Genomic DNA, 17,588 nt, shown 5'->3' with positions numbered 1-17,588 from the left:
AGCTGTCGCCTTTAAAAATGGGGAAAAGAAAGCAACCCTAGGGGGGGTTCGTGAACATCATAATACGTCTTTATTGTAGCAGGCAGCTGAAATGGGAGAAGAACTCGTGCAGAGGTGCAGATACTGATATTCCAACTGCTTTATCACAAGATGCATTGCGACTGCTATCACGCGTACCCACCAGAATAAATATACACGAAACAGAGGATAAAAAAAGAAAGGGGTGGGGGGTTAGACGAGTGCTTGGAGTTTGGAGCAAGAAACAGTCCTCCAAACAAAACAATGTCTTGACAGACATTATGAAGGTTACCATCACATTTTGTCTAAATTGTTTTGTAGGAACTTGCACTGCCAGATGGGATGATAAATGCCAGATGTGTCTAGTTACACGATGACTTAATGTACACTGCAAGGGCACATGTTTACACAGTCCCACTAAATGCGAATTTCTACCTTCCTGTACAGATGATGTTCTGTGGAAACTTGTACTGCCAGATGTGTCCCATTATTAAGCGCACACTGCAAGGGCACGTTTTCACACACTTCCATTTGATGAACATTTCTCCACTACTCCGGAGATGACGGCTGCACAGGCATGACGAATTCATACTTGCAGGTGGGGCCCTCGGAGAGGATCTTGCTGAGCAACTGTTGCGGAAGCATCCTGTGGCTGACCACGTAGCACTTGCCGTGGGGCCTCTTCACGCGGCTGCACTTGAGGCCGTACCTCTTGGCCGTCTCAAACAGTGAAGTGCCCAGCCTCTTGCTCAGGGCTGGCGAGAAGACCAGGTCCTGCAAGACCACGTTCTTGGCATACTCCAGGCAGGCCTTGTCCGCAATGCGTCGCAGCGCCTGGTCGGGGCTCTTGGTGCCCTTCTTCTTCTGGGCTCCGTAGCCGAGCCCCTGCCTCCCCGAGGCCTCCGTGGGCATCACCGGCTGCACAATGCCTGTCCCAGCCCGGCCAATGGCGCCCCCCGTCCACCCCATCCGGGTGAGCAGCTTGTGGCCAACATTGTCCGACGGTATCTGCGCTCCGCACGGCCCACCTGAGGCCGTGTGAGGCTCCTCGGGCGGCAGCGCAACCTCGTCGCCCCACATGTCAATGCGCTGCTTGATGACAACAGTGGGCACAAAGCTCTTCAGCACTTGCAGCGCCTCAGCGGCCGCCTCGTGCTTGGACATCTTCGCCTGGCCAACCGAAGAGCCGAGGACGTGGCCCGCGAGCTCCACGGTGCAATAGCGGCCATCGTCGGAGGGACGGAAATGGTACGGCACCCCGTTGGCAGAGGCGGACATCGTCAGGATCGCCACTGGCCCCTGGGGGCCCCCGCTGCGGTCTTCAATCAGCACCAAGCTGCCAAGGTCGTTCCTCATCTGCTCGCGCTGAATGCGCCGCAGGTCCTTCATGTCACCCTCGTCGCTGCTGCAAAACACCTGCAGCTTGCCCTTAACGACAACACTCACATCTATGCGCAGTGGTCCCCTCTTCAGCCTCCTCAGGGCAGCATAGACGGCATCGTTCTTGGCCTGCGTGTCGTCCATGCCTTCTCCGCACGAGACCCAGATGTCATCTACAAAGAGGTCGCACACCTTGGGCTTTGCGCTGGTGCTACACAGCTGTATCTTATACGAAAACGTGCAGCCTTTTCGCAGCGCAATGTTTTCCAGCCACTGCGACAACATTCCAGGCGGGATGCCCTGCTCTGGTACGGCGTTCGCTATGTCAACAAATTTGAGCAGTTGTGCTTGCTTGGGCTTCACATCGAAAATTGGACCAGCCGAGCTTACCCTGTCACCCCCAGAGCCACCTTCAAAAGCTTCACTTTCCGCAACCTCTTCTGCAGCAAGGTTTACACCAGCAACGCCCACTTTTCCTTCTGTTAAAAAGCTTGCAGCGCTGTTTAGAGAATCAGCAGCGCGAGAAACCTCATCGCTGAACTGTTGATTAGCTGAACGAGTTTCTGGCACGAGTAAATTTTGTTTCGCTTCCCCATGTGCCACACCAAGGGCAGGGTTCTCGGCCTCACTGGTTGCAGCCCGAGCCGGAATGACATAGTTGTGCTCCACGTGTTCCTCCCTCTCCGTCGTTGACACTACCACCGACTCTCCATTGATTTGAGTAAAAATGAACGGCCTCTCAATCAGTCTCAGAGCAGACTCGTAAGCCAGGCTCCTGGCCGACTGCTTAGAGGGGCCCACTGCGCAAGCCAGGAGTGCACCGCTCAGCGACAGAGTGCCCTTCCAGTCCTCAGTCTGGCCAACACGTTGCACTTGAGCCAGCAGCTCCAGTCCGCACACAGTGGCTGCACTGTGCATCTTGGTGGCTAAGCTGACCCCCCGCCTGCAATCGTTTGTCACCATTATGGCCCACCTTGCAAGCGCAGGTCCCATCTCCTCACAGTGCAGGGGTGACCCCACCGCTGGCTGCGCAGCGTCTCCCGCCTGGCCACTGCCTGAAGCCTGAAACTGCAGCCGCGGGCGCCCTCGTGAGGTAGTGTCAAAACCACTCCGGAGGCAGAGGAGCATAAGTTTGGTGCCACAGGGGGTTCGGCTGACCGTGAACACGTCACCGACAATCCTTCGCTTCACCTCGGAGAAGGCTGCTAGCCGAGCGGCCACTTTGTCTGTCCCTAAACCCCGGGCAAACTGCAAGCCGTTGAGGAGAACCACGTAGGCAATCTGCCCCTGGGGCGACTGCTCTGGAGAACACGAGACGTCAAGTTTAGCTCTGGCTGCAGACTGTGCCACGAAGGCAGCCAGATCTTCTTTTCCTTCGGCCTGCCTCATGAGATCCCTGAAGGCAAACAGCTTGGCAAACAGGCAGAGGGCCTGCAGCGTTCCCCTTGTCAGCTCAGTGTTGTGCCCTCCAAGCTGTGCGGGATAGACGCTTAAGTGCTGCTCAACAAACTCCCGCGGAAACGTGTCGGGAACCAGGATGACGACGTTATTGCAAGGCACACCCTTGGCCAGTACACGGCCATCTATGTGCTTGTCATCAGGAACATACAAAAGCAACTTCTGGCCAGCCACATTAGGCCCCGGCACCACCGTGCCATTCCTCAGCATCTCCACAGCCGCGAGAGCAGCAGTCACTTCTGCAGCTTCCATCGTCACGCCGGTCCCTTCAGTCAGCCACATACCCTCAATGAACACATTAACGGTACGCTTGCCAGCTCCAGCTGAAAATGAAAGAGCTAAATCCAGCTTGCCAGCGGCATGCTTGAGCTTCATCAAGGCCATCTGCCCGTCCTGTATTCTCTGGCCACGAAGCATTTGCGAGAGAGCACAGAATAGTATGATGCTCATCAGCCGGTATGGCAAGTAAATCTTGGCTGCAGCAGCCTGGCAGTCTGCAGGGCTTAGCCCACCCCAAAAAGGTTTCTGTTGCGGCTCCCTGGATGCAACATAGAGCTCGTCATTGCCCAAAAACTCCAGGCTCGGACCTACAAAAAGTGGCTTAGCTCGCAACTTGGCCCAAGCAGCCCGACAAGCCTGCTCCTGAGCCTCAGCGGCATTTGATGCCTTGGCACTCGCCAACCACACATTCTCCACAAACACGTGGCAGTAGTCTGCTGGCTCACGTTGGTGAACGCCGACAGTGTTCGCCAAGGCCAGCGACATCTCAAGGGCATTAACCTCGCGCTCCAATAGCTCACGAACTCTGCGGCCGTCACAGACCGTGCCACACCTTACCACTTCAGCCGACAACCGGTGGAACAACATAACCTGCGATGGGTCAACCTGGGCGTCGAAGTCGGGGATTGTGTACGCCGCCGCACGCTTACGCAAAGTGTTCTTTTTCCGCATCTTCAACGGTAGCGGTGCGCTCGCCGGTTCGGGTGCGTCTGGAACAACGTCCGGCGGCTCGCTCTTCAGCTCTCGCAACTTCGTGGGATCCGAACGCTGCTGCTGCCGTGTGCTGTTGGCGGGGGCGCGCTTCGCAGCCTTCAGCTTGCGCCACACCTCACGGTAGGCCTGAGTCACGGCATCCTGCTCGCAAGGCGCGCCCGTCGAGCTCACGATCCAGAAATCGTTCACAAAAACGTGAGACTCGAACGTCCCGTCCGACTGCCGAACAGCGTTCACGTGGATCGTCGCGTCGACAGCCTCCACGGCATGACGGAGTATCGAAGGCACGTCGCAAGCGTCTTCGGCTTCATCCAAATCCCCAAATGTGGCCTGTACCACGTCGAACGCTTGATCCAAGCTGGCTTGCACGCTTTCGTCGTTGTTGGGGGGCGGGTGTACCGCTGTCACTGGCCCATTGCGGCGGTCGCCGAATCGCCCCAGGAGCGACTCCGAGTGCTGCGGCCGGGCGACGGGAGACGCGCGACTGGCTGCTCTGTCATCGCAGCGTCTACCTGCCAGCGAGCTATCCGCCCCAACGTGGTCCACCCTCGCGCGCTTTCTTCGCCAGTCCATGTCACTATAGAGGCAGAGTTCACCAAACGATTGCGTGGCTGCAGGAGTCCGCGCGTAGAGGACGACAATTAAACATACCGCAGCGTTCTCGCAGGCAAAGCAACGCTGCCACCACGCTACCGGCGCCGATGATTGACCAGCTTCTAAGCGAGAGGTCACTTCACGCACGAATATTCGCAGAAATTTTGTTGGAACGCGTTCCGCAACAACGTTCGGTGAATGTCATTCCGAGCGCCGACGCCATATTGACAATTGAATGAATCTATCGATGGTCGCGCCCCCACCCGTGCGCGCTGCGATCGTTTCAAGGAAGGCTAGCGTCGTGCTACACTCCTCAAATGCCGTATTTTTGAAACTAACATGTTTTGTTTGCCACAAAAACATTTCACTGAGTTACTAGTGTTAACGCGATTTCCATTCAACTTCGCCGCTAGCTAGGCGCTGGTGGCGCCACGAGAAAAACAACAAAAATGGCGCCTGTTTGACATGGCGCGAAGAATGTGGTGCGAGGAGTGAAACGTCGGGGGACACATTATCCGCGCAAGCAGCAATGCAGAACCAAGGATCCCCGCTTAGCAAGAAGCCCTTGTTCGCCCAGGGCGCCATGTACCCGTCGCCGCCGGCATCACCGTTCCACAGCCCCGGAGCGGGCCAACAGCAGCAGTACGCGCCAAACTTTTCCCCTCACGGCGGCGACCGGTCGGGTCCGCCGTCGCCGTTCCCGTCGCCCAGGTTTAGCACCCCTGTCCACAGTTATCAGCCGCCTCCGAGGTACCCGAGAGAGAGCTACGGCTCGCCCCGATCACCCTGGCAGCACACCGGCCAGCACGGCTACACACCGCGACAACGCTTCAACTCTAGCCGACGGGTAGGCGATTTGACCTCGCTAGTTGCCGCTTTCGACTTTCGGTATCGTTGCCACTGGCTGCATTGACCCTACGATGTGCACTAGACGTTTCGGCATGACGCCGATGTAACCGCCGCACGACCAGGCTTACAAAATTCCCACCCCGGCCGTGGTGGCGGTTTTACTGGGGGCACCCAGAGGTCAGAAATTTCACGAAACCGGGTGTTAATGCCTAAGGTTAATTTATTTAAATAACCAGCTTCGAAAAAGAAAAAAAAAAAGCACACTTGCACAGCAGGCCCTTCTCTTGAGACTTCACTCGTACACATTCTATCCTTTTATCACACGTTAATGCCGCAGTGCTTGGCCTAACAGGCCAGTATTGTCACAGCTCCATCCTTTATGTACCTAACCATTCGTGTAAAAATGGCGGGAAAAATTATATAAGAAGACACCCAGTTGTGGAACAAAAGCAGGCCCATCTTGTTGGCACTGAAACACTGTGTTTGGAAAGTTCAGCTTGGACTGCGGCACGGTTGCACTTAACCCTGGACATAGGAAGGTCCCCCCCCCCCCCCCCGTTTCAATGCCCTTGCACCAAAAGTGTGGTAGTGGCTCATCACAGCTGAATAATACTGCAAGAAAAAGCGGGAACAACACGCCTTAGTCTTACAAACCTTTCTGCACGTGTCTCTGAGTACACAGTTTTGTGGTGGTGGTGGTAACGAGAGCGGAGCTCCCCGAAAGTCGTTCACAGTGTGGGTGGGGGGAGAGCATGTTGTGAGGGAGCCCTGCCACCACTGCCTGCCATTTATTTCTCCTCCGCTTGCAGTCTTCGGGCGGCTCCCGGGGTTCCAGTTGGTCCGCGTCGCCCTACTCGTCGCCCCGGGCAGCAGCAGGGGGCAGCTTCATGAAGCCGTCCATGGTCGAGGACCCCTGGGCTGAGCTGAAAGACATGGCCAGAGTCAAGCCACCGGCCAGTGCGGCCACAGACACGCCTCCCGCGGCCGACAGTGACCATGACGACCCTCCCTCCGACAGTGCCGAGCCAGCTACGGAGGACTCCTAGCCCAATGACCCTCGGCTACAGCTCGCACCATTTGCACACAGCAAGGCGTGCCCACGAGCCAATACATGTGTGGACTTTGTAACGTGAACTGCCCGGAAGGGAGCTAGAGAATGGAAAAAAGTACCTTTTATCATTCTGTAAATAAAGCACACCTCAAGTCACGGCCATTGAGAATCTTCTGGAAGTTAGTTCTTTTGAAAGAAGAGTACTGTCTGTAAATCACAAATTGCAGCTATTCAGTGCCTATGCAAGTTCTTAGAGGGTGATGGTAAGCTGCCAGCTGCAGTGCCAAAATCTAGTTCAGGAGACATCACACACACACACACCCAGCAATGCTCATATTTAGCTTTTTTCCCCACCTGTGTGCAAAGGCAATTTCTTAGCGGGTGTTGGTATAGCTGCTAACTGCAGTGCTAAAATGGAATTTAGAAGACAGCACACACCCAGCAATACTCATATTTAGCTTTTTTCCCCCCACCTGTGTGCAAAGAAAAAAGAAGGGGGGCACATCAATGTTGTAAAGCGAACATAACATGCAATTTGGCAGCACTTTTTTTTTATCCAGTAAGCTGATCAGCTTCTCGGCCCCATACCTGCAACCCAGACGGTTCTGCAGCTTTTCTGTTTTTCGTCTACGACTGAGCAGCAATGAAGAAAACTTGCACGCGGAAAAACTGTGCTCACACCTAAAAAAATAGCAGGCCTGAAGTACTTGCATGCTAAATTACACACAGAGGGAAATGCAGAAAGCCTAGTAGCTCACCACTTCAGCTGGCACTGTTGTATACTTTTCCAGGAGTACCTGCGAACAATAACACCAAGAAAGAAACATGAGTAAAAGAGAAGAAAAAAACACACGCAAAAAGCAGCGGACAATAACCCAGTCACTTTAATTAAAAAGTTAAACCACACCACCAGCAGCAGCAGGGTCCCAGCAGTAACAGTAGCAACTTGCGTGGCCCAACATCGGCCACCACTTCGAAGCTCGCTAAGCCCAATGTAAAAAAGAACACGGCGAGACCAAAATGCCTGCAGTCGCAGGGCAAATCCCCGCGTCGTTACCCTTGCCGCCGTTATATGTCCACTACTGCCGTAATTCGACCACGCGCTCGCCACAAAACTCCCTTCCCCCATCCTTTTCACACACCAGTGCGGTGTTTATTTCCTTCAACGGCCCCCCGACGCTCGCATCACGACGCGCTCTAATCCCACTAGCGCGGCGATTCACGCTCCAAGAAACCGATTGCATCACTGCGCTTAGAGCTCGGCGCGACGGTGAACCCAATTTCCCGGAAGACGAGAAACCCGCAAAGAAGACTGCAATCACATTCCCAAACTCCACGCAAAACAGAATCCCCTCCTTCCGGAGTGTACATGCTGCGCCAAACTAGGCACACTAACCGAAATCATGACCTTCCAGAACCCTCACAAAATCAGTCGCCCTTTGGAGCGAGCACACCGCGCCAAGGCCACCCATTGGTTTCCGTCAGGTATTTATACACATCCCCAGAAGGATTTCGAGCCCCCCGCCCCAAGATATTCCACAGCCACCACACCCCCCACAGGGATTTATTACACCCCCACCCCAAACACTCCACTACGAGGAGTTCGACACCCCCTCGAAATCGAAATTCTGGATAAACCCCCGGTTTGCGTGCTTCCTCAGGTAACCACTCCACGATTTAGCGGAATAGAATATATCGTTTCTCTTCCTCCCAACCCCGAGCTTGCTCCACGGATTTTCTGGCCGACAGCCCTCCAAGCTCGGGCTGCGCTCTCTCGAGCACGTGACAGTACTACTGGTGCTACCCCCAACCCTCGAATGACCCGCGTGCAGCGAAACACGCTTGGTACACGAGATCCGAAGCGACTATCAAAAAAGGCTACCCAGTGAACTATACGACACACTTTGGAGACATTCTTGCAGGCCACTTTTGCCGCCAGCCGTGAACAGCAATCCAATTTTAAAGGCTCTCTGGCAATGAGGGGTACCCTCGCGACATCTAACTCTGTTGTAGCAGACGTGAATTACATTTACTCTTCGCGGCAATCAACGCCCTAAAAACAAATAAAGCTAACCCTTGTTTTTTCTGGCCAAAAGTTGCCTGGAGTTTACCTCCAACTAAACACACGCGCATTGTGTCGGCCCAAATGCAAAACTGCATAGTAGGGAAGCCTGTGGTTGGGGAAAAGGCGTAGGGACAGAAAGGATGAGAGAGAGAGAGAGAGAGAGAGAGAGAGAGAGAGAGAGAGAGAGAGAGAGAGAGAGAGAGAGAGAGAGAGAGAGGGCGCTCCGAGTTTACTTGCACAACGCGCAAAGAGTGCCAATTCCGCGGACACAAACAAGCGATCGATTCGCTGGAGTCCTATTCGCTCACGCGCTAAGCGCATGTCGCATCTGAACAAGAATTCTTCGTGTCGCTGTCACACCACCCAGGTTATAAATTCGTCACGCATAGGGCAGGTTTCCAATACATATTCCCGATGAAAGGTATCAGCAACACCCGCGCAAGACAGCGTCGCACACGGAAGCACGAGCTTCGGAAGCCAGCCTAAGCTTCGACTGCGACAGGAATGTCGGTTCCAGTTGGCAACACGGACATACCGAGATGCTTTGGGAGTAGCAAAGCCGTACTGCAGCGTCAGCAGTCTTACTGGGCATATTTCGAAGTATACAAGCTCCCTTGTTCCCTAAACAGAGACGGCCAAATCGCGTCTACCTCGGAGCCTTTCGTATCACGGAACCCCCCCCCCCCCCCCCTTCCAAAAAAAAAAATATAATAATAAAAAATAAATAAAGCACGGCAGCTTGAGGTTGTAGTAGCCAGTGTGTTCTGAAACGGGCTGCGCGGGCCACATTCGAAACACATGAGCAAGCAGGTAACTGATATGAATAATAGGACGGAACCAAGATCATATTAGCGCAATCTCACGACACCTTGTACACTCGATTCAGTGGCAGGCTGCGCGCAGGGTTTTATTATGCCAGTTTCGAATTCGTTTTTCAATACCGCCGTGCACGAAGGCACTAAAGGGGTTTTAAGGGTCCTCTGCAGCTCACAAGGCCTGGTGAAAAAAAGCAGCAACAGCACATTCCGAATCCTTGCGACGTTGGCTGTACTCGAGAAATAGATTCCAGCTCTCCCAGGCTCCTCAAAACGAATCGTCGTGTACATGTGTTCGCAACGACATTCGACATCGCTCGCGCGCCCGTTCCAGACCGCTCAGGACGGTCGGGAATCAACCCACATCACACTTCAGTAGCACAGCGGCAGATGATATTTGCCGTCATGCCTCATCTACCGCGATTAGTCAATGCGGCACCGGATTCCATGTACTTTCTCGGCCAAGTCGATGCGATACCAGATTGTGTGTACTTTCTAGACTGACACTGCCCCCCTTTTTTTCGCGAGACAATCCATTTGGTGCATCGGTATATAATGAAAACATGCGAGAACACCTAAGCACATCTGGTGGGTTGTGAATGATGCCTTGCTTTCGCCTCGCGTGGTGGAGGGGCTTGGAAATAGTGCTTCTTGAGACGCTTCGCTTCAAGCTCCACCTGAACGCTCTCGAGCGGCTTCGACCAGTCTCCTACGCGATGTGTCGCTGTTCATGCCGCCGTGTAGTGGGGAGTTGACAACGATGGCGAATTTCGCCGCTTGTTCTTCCCTGCCTTAATCTGCGGCGTACTCCGGGGACGACCACCCGTCGCAATTGCTGCGGAACGCCTCGTGAAGGGGCCGTGGGATCCAGATGCCAGACGCTGGCTTCTCCGCTGAAGCCCGCGCCGTGCTCGTGCAACAGAACTAGGAATTCATAGCCCCCCCCCCCCCCCCCCCCCAGAAGGTCCCTGAAAATGCCCGAACGCTTTTCTGCGACCTTCTTAAGACAGTAGGCTGCTGCACGTAATTGGGGAAAGCGAAATACCAGCACCGAGATGCCAGCCGTCGGCATTCAATTACATCGAAAACGTCAGAAGTTAAAACAAAAAAAAAAACTCTATTTCACATATGCTTGAGGTGTGCGCAGGATACGAGCAGCAAACGCCCCGCCAACCGATTTAAAGTTCAACGTTCAACTGGAACCACGGTTTGAGTGACTGCAGGGTTCCTACAGCAGTCGAGGCTCGATTGAGAACGTCCTGGGAGAAACCGTCGGGCTGTTCCGTGTTTAGACCCCTCGCGATTTCATAAAAAGCAGTCGCTCGAACCACCACCTCCAAGACATGAAAGCCCTTAGCGTTCTTAAGCAGTATTGTACTGCAAGCTTCAGCGATATTGCGGGCACAAAACTGCTTGGACGCTGGAGAATGAAGTCGGGAATGAACAGCCTCTTCCCACGCTGCTCAAATTTTTGCTTCCGTCGAGACCCGCAACTGGTCCCCGGTGCGGAGCTTTCTCTGCCAGTGGCCCGCCAAAAAGCGCCACTCGACGAAGACACCCCCCGTGTGAACGCAACCGCCGTAGACGAACCACCGGGGAACACCGCGAGCGAGCGAGCGGGGTTTGGTAAAATTTGCCCCAATTTCTTTCGCTCTCAACAGCAGCCTGAATGAAAACAAGTGTGTGCGCCCGCCACAGCAGTCGCATCGCAGCCATAGCCGACACGCTCTTCCCCGTTCCCGATGACAAGTGTCATGCCGTCCCACTCCAGAGTAGAGGAAAAAGAATGACACAGCACTTTATAACAAGTGTCATGCCGTCCCACTCCAGAGTAGAGAAAAAAGAATGACACAGCACTTTATTTTTTGACGGACAGCTTTTATGGAGGGGTTACGAGAACTTTTTTTTTTTTTTCGTGCAACACAAGTCAACACATCTGCGCGTGCAGAAACTCGGCACCTAAATTAGACGCAGTAGCGCGAGGCGTTCGTGTGTCAAGCGCGAGGCCACGCGTAGTGCGGAATGCAGGAACCAAATTTCCCGCTCCTCCACCATGATCGAATGCGCCTTCCATGAAGAGTTTCAGCCGCGTGTTTCAAGTGAACAGACTAATAAGAGAAAATGTGTTCACGACTAATAAGAGAAAATGTGAATTATTTCCTAAGGGCTGCGTTGTAGAAGCGACCGCAACACACGAGCGTATTTTTTGATGTGGTACATTTCGCGGCGACAGAGCGTAGCAAACATGACGCACATAAGTCTCGTCGGCGCCCATCTACACAAGTTTCTCCCCATCGGCGTTTTTTTTTTGGTTAGTACAATGCATGCATCGTACCGCGTATATTTATCTTGCAAAGCAAGGCGTCTATTGCAGCACTACAACGAACGCCCACTACCTCGATGCATTTTGGGACGCCTCCATTCTTCAATAAGCTAGTTCGCATTATAAGCGGAAAAGCAGCGTGTTTGAATAGACTGCGTAGCTAGCGCGTGTATTTGTACCAATAGACACAAAAAAAAAAAAAAAAAGGAGAGAGAGAGAGAGAGAAGAGAGAGAGAGGAGAGAGAGAGAGAGAGAGAGAGAGAGAGAGAGAGAGAGAGAGAGAGAGAGAGAGAGAGAGAGAGAGAGAGAGAGAGAGAGAGAGAGAGACCGAAACATTGTTCCGTCTGTCATTTGTACCGTCGCGTTTTTGTTCTGTCCAGCAGCAGGTTATGTGCAAGTGTAGAGCTTTTGGAAACGGGTACGCCACATAGGCCGTATTCTCGACAAAGGCCGGTAGCAAGTGACACGGCCTCCTGACAGGCGGGAGGACAGAATGCCCGCTGGCGCTTCCGCGTATTTCGTTGAAGTTCACGCAAAGCAATAGCGCGGCAAATGAAACCAGAGTAACGGCACTTCTCGCTTGCTGCGCGAAATCGGAAGATTGGATGGAGTGAGGTTTCTTCCGCCCTCTTCCGCTGACGCCGCCGCCCCGTATGGAACTCTCGAGACGAAAACATACACACACGCTGGATTGGTTCAAGCAATTTGATTTAAAGAACGGCAGTCAGACTTTAACTAGGCACTTTCCTTGACTTTCGAGCGTCGTAAACACGTGACCGGCGGCCATCAACAAAGCAGACAAAAATGGCATCCCAAGGCATGTGCGATTGCGCAACTGCCACCGTTTATAAACCAGTACGAGGAAGCTAGGATAGCCATTTTTTTACTGCCAAAAGCGAACGGAACATTCAGCGAGTGTTTTGGAGGTTACCGGAAGTTACCTAAGAGAATTTTACCTACTAAGAGAATTCACTATGACCGAGTGTACCATCCGAGCGAGCAAGCTGGGCCAGACCACACAAAACGATTGCGCGTGCCCGCTTCACCTGGTAGCGCATGCAGAATTTAATCAGAGAACTTTCCATAACGAGAAAACACTACGTTGGCGCGACGATATAGTACCGAGGCACGTCCAAGCAAGCTCGGATTGCGTCAAATTACTCCGGGAGCCCTTTTGAACAAGCACATGAATGGCCTTGAAAAAATGAGCGCGCAACCTGCACTAGTGGTGCAAGGTTGTAGAAACAGCAAGGCTGGCGGCCCCTCTCCCTTCGTCCGGGACCGGGCTGTTGCACATCAATTTCCGAACCCGAAGCTGAAAGTTCTCCATGACTGACAGGCCTGGGTCGTTTTGATCGCGGGCTTCGACATCTCTCCCAAAGTGGACCACGTGAGCACGCACTAGAACCGGCGGCAACCGGCCTCGCGAACTCCGCGAGTGCTCCCCACTTCAGGCGCGAACGCACGTGGATTGGCGAGAAGCGCACGCGAGATCACTCTACAAACACTGGGCAGTGCGTTCTAGAAGGTCGAGCTGGGCGACGCCAGGCACTCCTCACACGCTCACGTGCACTCAGCCTTTTTTCTTTCTGGTGACGCTTGGAAGCTTAGAGGGACAATGCAGCCAAAATACAAGTTCGTTTTATTCAAAAGATTGTGTTTTATAGTGCCCTCAGCGCTTGTTGTAGCAAACACTGCCGTATTCACCGAGAAATTGAACATTTTAAGCCAAAATTTCAATTCTCCCGCTAAATCGTGTGTTGACGTCGACAATGACGTGTCTAGAGCAGGGCCTAAAAACTAAAGACAGCCTGCTGACCAGGACTGCTACCATCTCACAGACTGCCGTTCGGTTAGCTTGTTGATCACCCACTTTCACAGAAGGCGCTGCAATACCACTGAAGTGCCAGTGTTTGCACTTTGCTTCAGGCCGGACTTGTATACCCTGCCGTATTTTTATTAGGGTTCATACTAATTGTTCCTAAAACGTAAGCTATGACTCTGCTTCAGGCCGGACTTATATACCCTGCCGTATTTTTATTAGGGTTCATACTAATCGTTTCTAAAACGTAAGCTATGACTCGACAAACACGGTCAAGTAAGTGACCGTGCTGCTTATGTCAAATGGTCAGCGTTGCGTCGGTAGTCCAATGCATCCGCTGGCTGTGTTGGGCAGCGTCAGCCTGCAAAGTGCCGCACTGACTGCATCGGTGGTTACATGTTCGTAACTCTAATTGTTCACCCCACTATTCTTGCTGTTACAAAAAGAATATGAACCAATTCTGTGTTTTGCCAGTGTGGCCCCTTTAAGCAGCTCTGCTGCTAAAGAAAAGGTACAAGTTGATCTGGGTGAGAATTGAACCAGGGCTTCAAGGGTGCGAGACCAGTGCTTTACCCCTATGGCATGGCTGCTCTAATTTATCGCTGTGCCAGGCACGTGAGTCAAAACCAATTCTACCTCTCCATGGCTCCATGAGGGGGGTCTTTAGACGTCAGCTGTACCGCCAGTTTCTGCGTTGACTACAGCCGGTACATCACGAAAGTATGGCTATCAGGCCAAAGAGCAGTAGATGTGTAACGCAGCGGCAAAAGTGAAACAACTGGAACTTGGTGCGACTACGAGGGTGTTGCCTCTGCACTCGCATTAGCAGCACACGTCTTCCGTAACTATCAAATATAGTCAATGCATTCACAAGTGATGCCCACGAGCAGGGTTAATTACCCTTCAAGTTTTTTTTTTTTTTTTGTATGCGCTGGCTAGCTCCCCATACTTCTGGAAGTAACAGCAGGCTCCCTTCAGCTATGCATTCTGCCCCAGCTTTGACTAAACAAAACTTAGGTCGGCCCAAGAGCCCAGGGAAAAATGATAGGACTTCAAAAAGACTGCCCTGGATTAGACAGCAAATTCCTTTGGCAAAAGATAAGTTGGGCGCACATCAGATGCAGATGACAGAGCAGAAAAAATTTTGTGACAACGAAGATTCCAGCCAGAGACGGGTAAGTAAGCACTAAAGGATAACCATTCTGCATGAAAACCACCAAGCTGCACTTGATGGTTCATTCTTCACAAGAAACAACTCCTAACAGGAACCTTTCCAAGAGACTGATGCAGACAGACCGACATGTTTGGGTTGCAGTTCCCATATCAATACGATCAACGAACATTGCAGTGGGCAGCTCCACTTGCCGTCCAGGCCCTGCAAGGATCGACTAGAACCAAAGCACACGAGTATTTGAATTCAGTCCCTTTTAAATGAACTACCACTGCAGCCCAAGATCAACCTGAGACCTTATGCTTAACTGTGCGATGACAATGCCCTCGATGTTACTGAAACATATCTACAAGAAGGGATTGGCCAGGCCTCTGTGGAGCTTATAAGTCACGGTTAATCAGCTGCCCCAACAGCAACTGCCTATGCTCTTGTACAAGCGAAGAACGGCAATAGCTCTCTTATAGTGTATCAATCTGCCAAAACGACGGAGCTGGACGTCACCGTTGAAAGGAGATTGTGCTCAATGTGCGACGTCTGCCTTTTCTCCGGTAGTTCGCTTGTCACTGCTGCAATAATTACAAGCAGACTGTCTGAAAAATCGCAAAAATGACTCGTGTCCCGTTCAAAAGACTCGCAGTAATGCAGTCTTTGCGCCGCGCGGAGGAACACTCAGCAGCGGTAGGGGCTAACTTCTGTTGTTATCCTTAAGTTATACCAGAGTTCAGCTGCCAAGAAGCATTGGCAATGGAGAAAAAAATGGACTGACTCCAAGACCTGACACTACATGTAGCACAGAGCCCGAATCTGCGAGCTTCAGAATCCAGCAGTGAAGCTTAGTGATGGTTACTTTGCGTTGATGCGAAGCACAAAGTTGAGCACTCTTTCCTAGCGAAGAGCGCATTATGAGTAATGTTAGATGCAAAAACCTTCAGTCTTGAGAAGGCAAAACCAGACAGATTTGGGGTGACAAATTGAACTGGAACTTTGATAGCGAGACCAGATTTTTTAAGCCTGTCACCCCTTGCTATGGCGTACTGTTTTATAGTCTATACAGCCGTTTCGCTTTACATTCAACGCGGTTCTTTGAGGGTATTTTGCCAGGACGTTGCAAAAGTACTCCGTTTATCTACTTTCTTGTTCTCCCCAATGAATTACAATTTACTGGAAAGCACCAATTTCCTAATACTTGACACTGAAGTTTGGCTTAGTATATAAGTGGTTTATCAGCCACTTGTCATGAGAACTAATGCACAATACATAACTGATTTATAGGCTACGTGTACACATTTATACAGTGTACAAACTTTATACACATTATTTACGCAAGTGTGAAAAGCAGCTTCACGGGGAAGCTCAACTGCAATAGTGTATCGGTCATTGCACAACGGCAGATGAGACAAACAAGTTGTTCTTGTGGCAGCCCCCCCCAATAGTGGCAACTTGCATCCACAGGTTGCACATGGGTTTCTTTCAGCAAATGCACCGTCGACAGGAGAACATATTTCCAAGCGCCCAGAAGCGGTGCGGAGGAAGGGACGCGGAAGGCAGAGATGGGTGAACTACACAATTGTGTGGTCGACTTCACAGCTCGCTGAAGGTGAAGTACAAGAAGCAGGGCAGGACGTCCCTATTACACTTCTCAGTGAATACCCCCCCACAGCCACAACAAAAGTGTGCGAGGTTGGATTACGCCAGTGTTGAGGCTCTGGAGCCTTGGTGATGCCAATAGACAAGTTCCACGTGGTTCAACCGCAACAAAGCAAGGTGTGTGAAGTCAGTTCAGCCACTGCGGAAATTCTTGCGATGACGGACAATGGTCGACACCCGGCCGCTTATACTTCAGTGCGGCTGGGTCCCCGCCAACTTCCGGCAGAAGTTTGGCACTGCGAGTTTTTGTCCACAGTTTCGCATGGGTTGCTCTCACCTGGTACATGGTTCCAACGATGGCAGATAGAAAAGGCATGATACACAAACAAGCAGCACACAGAACCAGTCTAAAACGGACGACGCGCTCCAGCCCAGAATGGTCGGTATACCAGTGTCCGGTGTTGTGTGACGGATGTGAACGTGGTGTAGGCATCTTACATTGCACAAGACTGTGTTTAGGTTGTCTGCACGCACGCGCTCACAATAATGATGTACGTGCCAAAGCATTTGCCAAAGTTGTTGCTATTAAAAACCAAAGAGCGTGCCATACAGCAGTAACGAGTACATGACAATGTACAGCACTTACAGGACACCACCAAGTCCACCCAACTAGCAGAAAGCGTGGGAGCATATAGAAGCATACCGTTTTTTTTTTTATCCTAATGGAACAAGTACCTTAGCTGCAGCTGCTCAATGCCCACTTTTGCACATGTAACTTGCACGGTGGTGTCCATAAGGGCTGACACGTCGCCAACTAGATTATAAGATGACAGCTAGCATTCTCTTCTTCAAGCTTGCAGACTTTCCTATTGACATGCTAAACATAAGGAGGACCCATTGTGTTATGGCGAAACTTGGAAACCAGCTTAGCAGCCATCCATTACGCAGGCCTCCAAAAATGCGTACACCTAGCCTGACCGAATGCACGCAGGGAGAAGCACAGGCAGCCAATGTGCAGGTGAAGACACAACAGCCTTCCCGCACAAACTTTGAAAGGACAAAAGGCCATGCTTACCTCTCAGGATACCTTGACAATGCAAATACAGCGGAGAACATTTTTTTTAGCTGCAGTGGCAAACACGTCGCTTCGTACGTATCCTCTGGAGGCACGCGTCTTCCTCGGTGGCGCTACTCCCTCACGAGTCATGTCCTCCAACACAAAGAAATGGCACGCGCACTTGACTGCTGCGAACGTTAGCGCACTTTTTCCACAGTTTGTAGAGACCGTCTTCGGAGGCACGGATGAGGGGGCTCTTGCGTCTTCGGCCCTGGCGGCCTGGCAGCGAAAGATCCCAGGATGAAAACCAAAGCGGCGTTGTGTTTGCGATGAGATCACTGCAAGGTTGCAAGAGCTGCAAGGCTGCAAGATTTGTAAATGGTGCGTGCGCTGTGCTCTCCGTCT

At 52.1% G+C, this 17,588-nt stretch overlaps 3 protein-coding genes across 3 annotated transcripts in view; 1 reads left to right on the top strand and 2 right to left on the bottom strand.

Annotated features, from left to right (window-relative positions):
• Positions 1 to 248: 248 nt before the first annotated feature.
• Positions 249 to 4,800, bottom strand: LOC144169765 (uncharacterized). Its single transcript, XM_077699098.1, has one exon. It carries the CDS (start codon positions 4,420 to 4,422, stop codon positions 568 to 570), a length of 3,855 nt encoding a protein of 1,284 aa, XP_077555224.1. The 5' UTR covers positions 4,423 to 4,800; the 3' UTR covers positions 249 to 567.
• A 29-nt stretch (positions 4,801 to 4,829) lies between these two features.
• LOC144169766 (uncharacterized) lies at positions 4,830 to 6,505 on the top strand. The gene is made up of 2 exons (XM_077699099.1): positions 4,830 to 5,290; positions 6,102 to 6,505. Exons 1-2 carry the CDS (start codon positions 4,973 to 4,975, stop codon positions 6,336 to 6,338), a joined length of 555 nt encoding a protein of 184 aa, XP_077555225.1. The 5' UTR covers positions 4,830 to 4,972; the 3' UTR covers positions 6,339 to 6,505.
• Cdk12 (Cyclin-dependent kinase 12) overlaps positions 6,076 to 17,588 on the bottom strand; it is a 55,564-nt gene continuing 44,051 nt past the window's right edge. Inside the window, exons 11-12 of the mRNA XM_077699097.1 lie at positions 7,102 to 7,140; positions 6,076 to 6,215 (exon numbers count right to left, since the gene is read on the bottom strand). Of these exons, the coding sequence (XP_077555223.1) occupies positions 7,106 to 7,140 (35 nt within the window). The 3' untranslated portion in view covers positions 6,076 to 6,215; positions 7,102 to 7,105. The remainder of the gene's footprint in view (positions 6,216 to 7,101; positions 7,141 to 17,588) is intronic.

The sequence above is a fragment of the Haemaphysalis longicornis genome, unplaced genomic scaffold (genome assembly GCF_048455015.1).
Source record: "Haemaphysalis longicornis isolate Haplotype H1 unplaced genomic scaffold, Haemaphysalis longicornis Haplotype H1 scaffold_2, whole genome shotgun sequence".
NCBI classification, from domain to species: Eukaryota; Metazoa; Arthropoda; class Arachnida; order Ixodida; family Ixodidae; genus Haemaphysalis; species Haemaphysalis longicornis.
The sequence above is the reverse complement of the archived record's forward strand: the minus strand, read 5'-3'. Positions and strand labels throughout refer to the sequence as shown.

Coding starts and splice junctions, on each gene's coding strand:
- LOC144169766 (XM_077699099.1), top strand. CDS start 4,973: ATGCAGAACCAAGGATCCCCGCTTAGCAAGAAGCCCTTGTTCGCCCAG. Junction 5,291..6,101: donor GCTTCAACTCTAGCCGACGG/GTAGGCGATTTG, acceptor CTCCGCTTGCAG/TCTTCGGGCGGCTCCCGGGG.
- LOC144169765 (XM_077699098.1), bottom strand. CDS start 4,422: ATGGACTGGCGAAGAAAGCGCGCGAGGGTGGACCACGTTGGGGCGGAT.